This window comes from Amblyomma maculatum, chromosome 11 (genome assembly GCF_055883805.1).
Source record: "Amblyomma maculatum isolate TAMU_Amacu chromosome 11, ASM5588380v1, whole genome shotgun sequence".
Taxonomy (NCBI): Eukaryota; Metazoa; Arthropoda; class Arachnida; order Ixodida; family Ixodidae; genus Amblyomma; species Amblyomma maculatum.
Window position 1 is genome coordinate 24,592,797 of NC_139354.1, and position 9,976 is coordinate 24,602,772.

General features: G+C 43.9%; 1 protein-coding gene across 1 annotated transcript; it reads left to right on the top strand.

Annotated features, from left to right (window-relative positions):
• Positions 1–2,180: 2,180 nt before the first annotated feature.
• On the top strand, positions 2,181–8,812 carry LOC146173174 (uncharacterized). Its single transcript, XM_084585692.1, has 2 exons — positions 2,181–2,688; positions 7,124–8,812. Exons 1-2 carry the CDS (start codon positions 2,404–2,406, stop codon positions 8,471–8,473), a joined length of 1,635 nt encoding a protein of 544 aa, XP_084441818.1. The 5' UTR covers positions 2,181–2,403; the 3' UTR covers positions 8,474–8,812.
• The last annotated feature ends 1,164 nt before the right edge of the window (positions 8,813–9,976 follow it).

Genomic DNA, 9,976 nt, shown 5'->3' on the forward strand with positions numbered 1-9,976 from the left:
TTGGCCTTAAGTGATTGCTCATGCCAATCCTTCGTTTACCCATACCCCCAAATATTTATATTCTGCTACTCTAGGTATTTCAAGGCCTTGAATTTTAAAACCCTGATCAGTTGAGCCGTTGAAAATCATCACACCCGACTTAACTGCGCTGAAACTGAAGCCTAGAGCGTCCCCTTCGTCTCCGCAATACTTAACTAGAGTTTGCAATTCTTCCAGACTCTCAGCTAGCAGCACAATATCGTCTGCATACATCGAACCGGGGAGGCGCTGCTCTACCGCCTTTCCACCTAATCTGCATGACAGGTTAAAACCTAGGTTACTGTCTTGTATCCTCCGTTCCAGGTTTATCATATAAAGCATGAACAGCACCGGTGATAGAGGACAACCTTGTCTTAATCCTTTGCATACTTTGACATCCTCCGTACTTCTTATCCCTTCCCACGTAATTTCTACTTTGTTATCCCGGTATATTTCCTGTAGGAACTCTATTATCTCATAACCGCTACCTTCTTCTTTTAAGGGGGGATGCGGGGCTAAAATCGCGATTTTAAAAGAAAAAACGTGTTTTTTAATTTTTGCTATTTTGAATCCTGCATTTATCAAAGAAGCTTCTCACCAATTTTGGTAGTCTTCAGCGCCGTAGAAAATAATAAAATGAATTTTTTTCACGAGGTGGTGGAGCGCGTTCGCTGCAGAAAGCGCCTATGAACGCTGCTTTCAACGCGTGGCCGCAAAGCGGGCAAGAAACTGAACGCGGAGTGGAACGCCACATTAGAAAGTTTGTTTTCCGCACTTTCTAGTCAAAGATGACCTGCTATCGAGAGTACAGTGCACAACTAAAAAAAAAATCAAAAACGGAAAGCCTTATTTTGGGCCGGGCAATTGCGGATTGGCTGGAAAACCGAAACTGAAGCTTGGATTGGCCGAAACAAGACAAGTGACCTTCGAACGCTGTTTTTGCGCCAAAAGTAGCCTGGCTAACCAGACTGCTTTAGTAAGTTCGATGCTGCTTGTTATCTTTCTTGCGCTTCTGCAAGTTTGTTGCGATCAGTGAGTGGTTGATGGTGGGATAGGAAGATGCCTGCAACAAAGTCTTCGACGCGGAGAAGCTTTGGGAAGCGAAGCAATCGCCACATAGCAGCGTCGAGTTGAAGAGGAGGGCCTTATGTATGCAGCAGGGCACTTTGATTAATTATTTTTGGTCCGAAAATAAACAGCATGTTCCGAAATGTTTGAACTCATTTTTCTAAGTTCGCACTTTTTGCGAAAACACAACCTTAGGAAAACTATCATTTCCAAACTCTTTCGCTATAAGCGGCCTTCAAGGTGGTTTCTGGACTATATTTTTGTCGGGAACAAGATAAGGCACTTTTTAGATCACTAATTACTCTCCAAGTTAAAAAAAATTGAGATATCTTACATACAATGACAACAAAAAAAATGAAGTTTGTTTTCCAAATGCAGAAATTTTTACAAAAATGCCGTAAAAAGCCCGCAATTCTCCTTATCCTGCACGATGAACTATCTAGAAGGTATTCAATCACAGAAAATTAGTATATCTTCATTGTTTTTGAAATGATAGTTTTCCTAAGCTGACACACCTCTTTGTTCAGTATAGCAGCTACAAGTTATTACCTATTTGTGCTAGGGCAATGAAATTAAGAATATAATCTAATGAGAGGAAGGTAAGCCACTCCAGAAAATATAAAGAAAATTGGTACAGCCGTTCAAAAGTTGACCCTTTAGCCTAGCATCCCCCCTTAATATGTTCCACAGGATGCCTGCAACAAGCACCACCTGGCGGCCAGTCGCGAAAGTATTACCACTAAAAGGAACCAATTTTGGTAGTCTTCAGCGCCGCTTTTCGGCGGCCGCTTTTCGGTGGAGGCGAAAAGCAAAAGCGCCCGTGTGCTGTGCGATGTCAGTGCACGTTAAAGAACCCCAGGTGGTCGAAATTTCCGGAGTCCTCCACTACGGCGTCTCTCATAGCCTGAGTTGCTTTGGGACGTTAAACCCCACAAACCAACCAACCTTATTCGATTCACTACAAGGTCCAAGCTAGATCCTGATTTGCGCAAAATAATTAAAGGAAAAGGAGCATGTCTTCTTAACCGTATGTTTTGCGCTGCGAATTTAGATTGCAATGTATAACCACTTTCAATGCTATTCTGACTTCAGTAAAGGGCAAGCCAGCACCGCAAAGGACGCATTCAACGCTAGCGAGGCAGCCACTCATCCACCGGATACACACGCACTGCTCGCAGCGAGGAAGGGGAAGCCGTAGATAGCATCCTGATAGTGTCCTTGGCAACGAGTGCAAAAGGAAAAAACGCCAACTCCGCTTGTCGACGGCGTGGAAGGAACACTCCGTTCTGCTATCTTAGTTTGGCAGTAGCGGCGACGATGCCTGCCGGGGGTCTGCAGTACACACTGGCTGGCTTTGACGTGGACGTGGACTGGAGGCCACTGCGTTTCGTTAAACACATTCCACAGAACAAGATATGCCAAGCGTGCGGGCTCGTGCGCCGGAGGACCGCCCTGCTTCCGTGCATGCACCTATTGTGCGAATCTTGCTACGAAGAATGTGCGCAGGACGGCGGGAGATCCTGCCCTCTGGACAACTGTCATTGGCCGGACGGGGACGTCGACTGGAAGGAGACGTCTGCTGATGAGATACTGAAAAGAGAGGTAAGCGAGAGTTGAAGCTGTTTAGAAAGAAAGCGTTTATTTATAGCCTTGTTATTTTAGGGGTCACAACAATAGCGCATCGCCGTGGTGGCTCAGGGGTTAGTGCACTCGACTGCTAAACCCTAGGACGCAGGATATAGTCCTGGCTCCGGCGGCCGCTTTACGAAGGACGCAAAAAGGAAGGCGCCCATGTATTGTACATTGTTGAGGCACGTTAAAAAGCCCAGGTGGTCGAAATTTCCGGAGGCCTTCACTACTACCATCCAAACCGAACGAAACATCATAGCACTTTGCGTTATGATAGCATTTCCTGTACTATGACACGGCGTCTCACAAAGTTGTTTTTGGTGAACTCTAAAGCACCCTAAGGAAACACATAAGTGAGGGAGCCAAAGTAGCCTTAGTGAAGGCTACTTCACATCATTGCAACCATCCACAACAAATGCAGTTGTGAATAAAAAAGAAAAGGAAAGGAATCTGCACATTATTAGCCCAGTCGGCGTATGTGTCTATCGATTGATTAGCAGGCGGTAGCGAATGACAAGCAGGAAGGGTGAAGGCAATGTTCAATAACGCCATCGCAGTTCCTTCTTAAGGCGGACCTTAAGTGCACAACGACTTACGTTACCTTTGCTTTGTATGAGGCCCAAAGGGAGAATCTATTTCCCTTTGCTATGTCAAGGCGATTTTTCCAGTCAAAGGGAGGACAAAATATTAATACGTTGATCTGTTCGAGTCGCTTTTAGGCGCTGGGTCAAAATCAGCAGAGCTGTGTTTGCAAAGGCTATCACTTGTAAATACGGTGGGCGTGAAATGATAAGCCGGCAAGTTCCATACTTAGGCACTGGAGAAGGGGCGTTTGTTGTCGTTTAGTGCAAGGAACTTCCCGAAAGTTTGATTGGCATTGCAGTGCCTACACGGAAGAACACGTCATGCGAAACAATTTAAATGCATGATTGCCGAGAAAAAACTTCGAGGAGCAAGAAAGGGGGCTACGTGTATGGATTAAATTGGCGGTTAACAACAAGATATTTTCGGTCGGCTACCATTCAGTAAAGAAGGGAATAAGGAATGTTGCATATTATCCCTGCTAACATTCCTTCACACTGATCGGGTGGTTTTTAATACAATCGTTCTAATCAAAATAGATAATTGTAAATCACCTTCTGGCACACATTCCACGCATTTCGAGTGTAGCTGCGTGGCTTAGGGCAGTATGTCTGACACGATGTACAAGCATTCAGAAGGAATTGATTCCCATCTTAAAGACGCTTCCCGAGTTGGCATGCTTCTGCCGACTGGGCTTTGTCACGTGGTCAGGTGACGTTACCCAAGCTGACATCAAAACGCAGCGCGCGGCCATGTCTCCTCAGCAATCCCCTGCAATAGACAGGCTCATGGTGTTTTGCTCAAAACGACGTAAACATTGATGCTGTATCTTCTGTAAGATGAAGGTTTTAACGTGGTCACATTAAACTGAAAAATAAATAAAGGCAAGCACCGCAAAGCCTACATACAACAAGCTTAATTTCGGTCTCTGTGATATTTGCCATGCTTTCTCTGTTTTTTCTAACTTTAATTTCAACATGCAGGAGCAGTCTTGTCATTGCAGGCCGGCCTCTATTAGATCCAACTTTCCTTTCTAAATTGTTCTGATGACTTGCTCGTCTTTACTTTAGCACGCCTTTATAGTGGGGATTGATTATTTCAACACAGTTCATTACCGTTGCCTCGAACAAAAGAATATTTTTGTTCATAAATATCTTGTAGATCTCCAGGCAGCTTTGTCAATAGAGCACAACATCTGGGTATTCACAATTGCTGTTGGTGGGGCCTTAATGTTCGTTTTCTCATTAAGCGGCTATTTGGTAATGTCTGAACAAAACACGCATTCGATTTGTTCATTTCATATCTGCAAATCCATAGCAACGCAGTGAAGCAGTGACAGCTAGTGTAATGCACATTCAACACATTCGAGAACGAACACCGCGTTTTTGTGCTTATCTTGAACTTGTAATTATGAAAAAAGGACAGTGAGTGTTGCATGAATGATGGCTCTGGCGTCCATAGACCGGAAAGGCAAATGAGCTGTGAAAGAGACTTACCACTCACTTGCTTTTATATGCCAAAAGCAGTTATTGAAATTTTCGAAAATTGGTGGCTTGTGAGGGATTCCACAACTATTTACAAGCGAAATGCAACGCAACTGGACCAAAATAAGAACAAAGAAAACTAAATTAAACAGCAATTGAACTGAACAATAACTGCCGTAGTTATGTAGGGCAGTATGCGGATGCTTTAATGTTATAAAACAGTTGTATAGTTCCACAAATGTTGTTTGTACTACTGATAAACGTTTTTTAAACTCCACGTGGTTACGCGTTATTGCTAATTTTTATGTAAAACTGGCATAAGCGGTTGGCAGTTTCGTATTTGATCTCAGCAGGAGGCCACGCACCCCGTGTTCTGGAAGTCTTTAACCATGATCGCTGATAATTATCATTTAGTGCGGCATCATTGAAACAGGAAAAAGAAAAACAAGAAGGAGGCTATCAACAGCGATTAGGCAGAGCGCCTAACCACTCTAAATTTAACACGAACTAAAACATACGGAACAAAAAACAGAACACTTTCATACGCACGTTTGTGACCATGTTCAGCTGATGCAAGCGACGAGGAGAATTAAACGGCTTGCATTACGCTTACCATATCGTCTCTGCCGCTGATTCTCTAATGATACCAGAAATATGTGTGTTTCCGAAACTAAACGCACCCCGTTATTGTCGCATATTCACGAAGCCCGAAGTCGGGAGCCGAACTTCGCAAAAGCAAACGTAAGGCCTTATGCAACACTTGACTGGCTCACGCACACTGAAACATTATTATTTAAAGAATATGTCATGTTACAACATCCAAATACAGCTGAGAATTGTTGTGTAATTACTGTATATTTCAAGCGCTATAAAAAGTGGAGTATTGTTTTGCATGTTAGGCTGGGAAATGAAGTGATAGTGATTCGATTCCCGGTGGAGACGGATGTTTTTTAATATTTCGGTTCGTTCCAACATTTTCTAACGTTTTCCCCATGAGTCAAGAAAGGCTTTCAATTTATAAACAATTAGCCCTTGTCTATCTTGTGATAATGGTGGGCTGTGGGAAGGAATCACAGCAACTCGAACCTACCACCGTGGTAAAATTTTGAAAACGACACCATGCATTGTGGACTCCGGGTGTATATTTTCCTCTTCAATAGAGATCCTTTTCCCTTCTTTGTTTGGGAATATAACCTTGATACGAAACAAACGTCGGTTACATCAAACTGTTTTGTTTTGGTGGCGAGTTGAAATATCTGAAGTTACTTAAAAGGCATTAAAAGCATTATTTGTTGGAATAGTTGGTGATCAGTCTTGTGCTAAACAAAATGAATTTTAATTTAAAGGCATTTACCGCAGAAAGTTGGGCGACTTGGTGCTTGGATTCAACCGACATAGTTCTAGCGCTTTTTATTTTTTGACAGGAACGAAGGTAGAACACAGACACCACAAACATTAGATAGACATCAACTTAGTTTTTTTTACAGTATTCACGAATTTGTATATACAAACACGCCCGTGTTTCAAAAGTGTCAATGGCAAAACCACATGCGTGACGGAACCCTTCCTTTTTCGTCAAAATAGCGTTAGGCTTACTTACTCATGATTGCCTTTCCACGTGTATAAGGAAGGCTTCAAGTATCTCGCGCTCTTTTTGATCCGCTTTTACAGATATGACACGCGCAAGCTCATACAAGGGGAGCAATTGTTCTCGTCGTGTTTGCACCGTTTGCAATGCACCGCCAAGTGTCCCGATCCTGATACTGCCTCTACAAGCCCCTTGTGCTCCACGAGTCTGATGTTAATACAGCGGCCAGTTTGGCCAGTGTAAGATTTCCCGCATGAAGGAAGGATCTCGTTATCATCAACATCGCTGAAATTGATAGGATAAGTCTCGCTACAGAAATGTACACTTGTATTTAGGCTAAAATTCTTCTCTAGCATACTTCAATATAAATCACTTCATAAAAATGAGCACAATTTTCTTCCGCCAGACAATATACTAGCAAGGAGGACCACACTTTCAACGTAAAAGAAATTACGTGCAGAACCGTTAGTGGAGATGTCATTTTTTCCAAAACCAATAGATGCTTCAACAAAATCTAATGAAATGGGCTGTAATGTGTATACCTATGTTAGCATTGGCTAAAATATGCTGCATTTTTACCTTCTGTGTATGTTTTTTCTGCCCGTATGTTGTACTAGTTGTTTCATAACTTTTTGTTCTCCCTTACCCTCCCCCTCCCCCCTTTTCTTAGTGTCAATGCCTTTGTGGGCAATGTAATAAATAAAAAAATCCTATTGGGAGGCTCTAACAGGGTAATATTCCTCTTCGTTTGCAGGTTGCTTGCTGGAATGAAGAAAAAGGCTGCGATGTCCTGATGCCTGCTGCGGAGTTGACTCAACATTTTCAGAGCGAATGTGGTCATCATTCGTTTTCGTGCCCCCAGTGCTCGGCCACAGTTCTTTGCAGAGATGTATGCGTGCATCTCAGATCGCACTCTGAAAGGCAAACGACTACACCGGGCGACTCTCAACGCGAAGGGCAGTCTAGAAGTAGTGACGAAGGAGAGAGTTTTTATTCTTTCAAGCGAGCCTTAGAACAGATGACGTCTGAAATTATTTCGCGTTTGGAGCGGCCACAAATCTGCTGCAGCTCTCCTGACAGGAGACTTGAAGAAATCTGCCAAAACATCGCTGTTTTAAATGAAACTCTGACACGAGAAATGGCCATGTTGAAGGAAGATTTCAGAGATCAATTCCGAGCAGGACGTCTGAGAGAAGAAATTAATGAATTGAAAGAATGTTCCAGAGAGCTGGCAGAAGTGATGAGGACGACTCAAGAATATTTCTCTAAAGGTTCCCGCGAAATCCAGGCATCCACTCAACACATGACGGAATATCTGACAAAGAGCGAAACCCAAAACGCCAATGCTTCAAACGAAAGCTTGGAAGATCTGACAGAAGCAGTTCGGCAGATTCGAGGTAGTTTAGCGGGAAGCATCCGTGATATCCTCGTCTCCAACGAGCACATAAAAGAGGCTTTGATGGAAAGAATGGAAGGAATTGAAAACATCTGCGGAACCGTAAAGGCGTCAAGCAGCGCGTTGAAAACTGAGTTCATAGCTGCGACAAAAGAGAACAGTGACAACCTGGCTCGGGTTTTGAATGCTTTCGAAGACACTACGGTCGAGTTGAAGGAAAACTGCCGAAAAACGTACGAATGCACTAGGAAGGTGATCTGGCTGGCAGAAATCCACGTTGAGAACAGCGTATTCTTTGTAGAAGAGGTGGAACAGCACAGAATATGCGCAGTAGACAACGGTGTGGCTTACTACTTTCACGGACCTGTATACATAGCCGGCTACTGCATATCACCTGGTGTGACATTCGTGAAAGCAGGTCGTTCGGTGACAGTTCACGTTGCCTTCATCCTTTGCAAAGGCTACAGGGACGAGCCTGCGAGGTTACCTGCGGGAAGCAAAATAAGGCTAAGCTTCATTCATCCTCAAAATAACTTGATACGCGAGATGGTAGCTAAACTGTCCTCTTTTCCGTACGCTCAAAGACCTGTCCGAACAAGTAATGGGGGACTTTGGTTTACTGATTCTTCTTCGCGACTGGAGGTACTCGTCCGGGACGGATACCTGCATGGCGACCGGCTTTGTGTGAAGTGGGAACTGCTTGTTTAAGCGTCCCTGGGAGGCTACCAGAGGCAGGCACTCGAAGTGTAGCCAATGCTCACATAACCACCAGTGATTGGGAACGATGTGCTTCTCTGCATTTCTAAAGTGTTTGTCGCCATAACTGCGCTTGCCTTATGCTTACGGACTTCAACGCTACTGTCGCTCAGAATAGGAGAAATAATAAAACAAAAGGACCCTCTAGGCTTTAGGACATGTCGTTAAGCCTCTTCAAAGAATCCCCTAAGGTTGTGTTTCGGGATAATCAGTATTTACCTGCCACTTCAGAACGAATACTGTATATAGTCAGTATTTTAATAATGCTGCAATAAAGCATGAACCCCTTTCTATGGACGATTTGTTTTGTCCCTGAGCATGTATGATGCCCGCAACACAATTCTTTCTTGATTCTATAATTAGATCAGCAGATATAAGGAAGAAAATGGTTGTCAGCGAAAATGAGCTAGGAAAAGGTCAATGACTTACCCTTTGCTTATTAAATGACGTTGGTACGATGAAATGACAGTTGACTAAGAATCACTGCCATACAATAATAAAACATAGAGATCATTTTAAAACGTTTCATACAAATTCGTACGGTCTGCACACAGTAGTGACATCAGCAGTGACCAAACAATATCCGCGCCAAAGCGGAAACGCACCAGGGCCCGTATTCCGAGTTTGCGCCGTTATCGAAAGTGTCGCTATTTCTCCGACCCCGAGTTATCTGATTGGTAGAAACGACGGAACATGATGTTGCCACCTCTTCCGGTTCCGTAGCGGCAACACCCGATTCCGCCGTTTCGACCAATCAGGTGACCCGAGGTCGCGTGAGATAGCGACACTTCGATAACGACGCAAACTCGGAATACGGACCTAGGTGGCGCAATCTACGTATAAACTTGGCTTTCTGCAGAGGAATCAATGGTCTTAGATCTGTGAACAGTGGAAAGATATATGTGGGTGTGCTACCTTTATTGTTGGCTTTGACAGGTGCCGTAGTGGAGGTTCTGTTTTTTGTTCACCCAATGGTGTTACGAGCGAGCACTGATGCTGCGTAGCACTGTCCCCAGGTGGTCGAAATTACTCCGTAGCCCTCCTCTACGGCTCCTCTTTCTATCTTTGCACTTTCACTCCCACCTTCCTCCCTTCCCTTACGGCGCTGTTAAGGTGTCCACAGAAAACAAGTGAGACAGTTACCGCGCATTTCCCTTCGTATAAATCAATAAATCAGTAGCACACGAGGTCATTTTTTGTTTCTTACCTACGCAAACGCGAATGCCTGAGTTGAGATTAGATCCCGTAATCTCGACTTTAGTGTGAAGGGTTATAGCCCCATACCCAGCACATTGAGACGCCGCTGTATGACATGAGACACTAAAACAAAATAAAGGCAAGCATTCGTGCCCATGCATATGCACAAGCAATCTGAAAAGTACGTGCATGGGTCCGTGTAGGCTATGCAAATAAGCATAAGAGAACTTCTTAAATGCAATGAAAACTGAGTAAGAT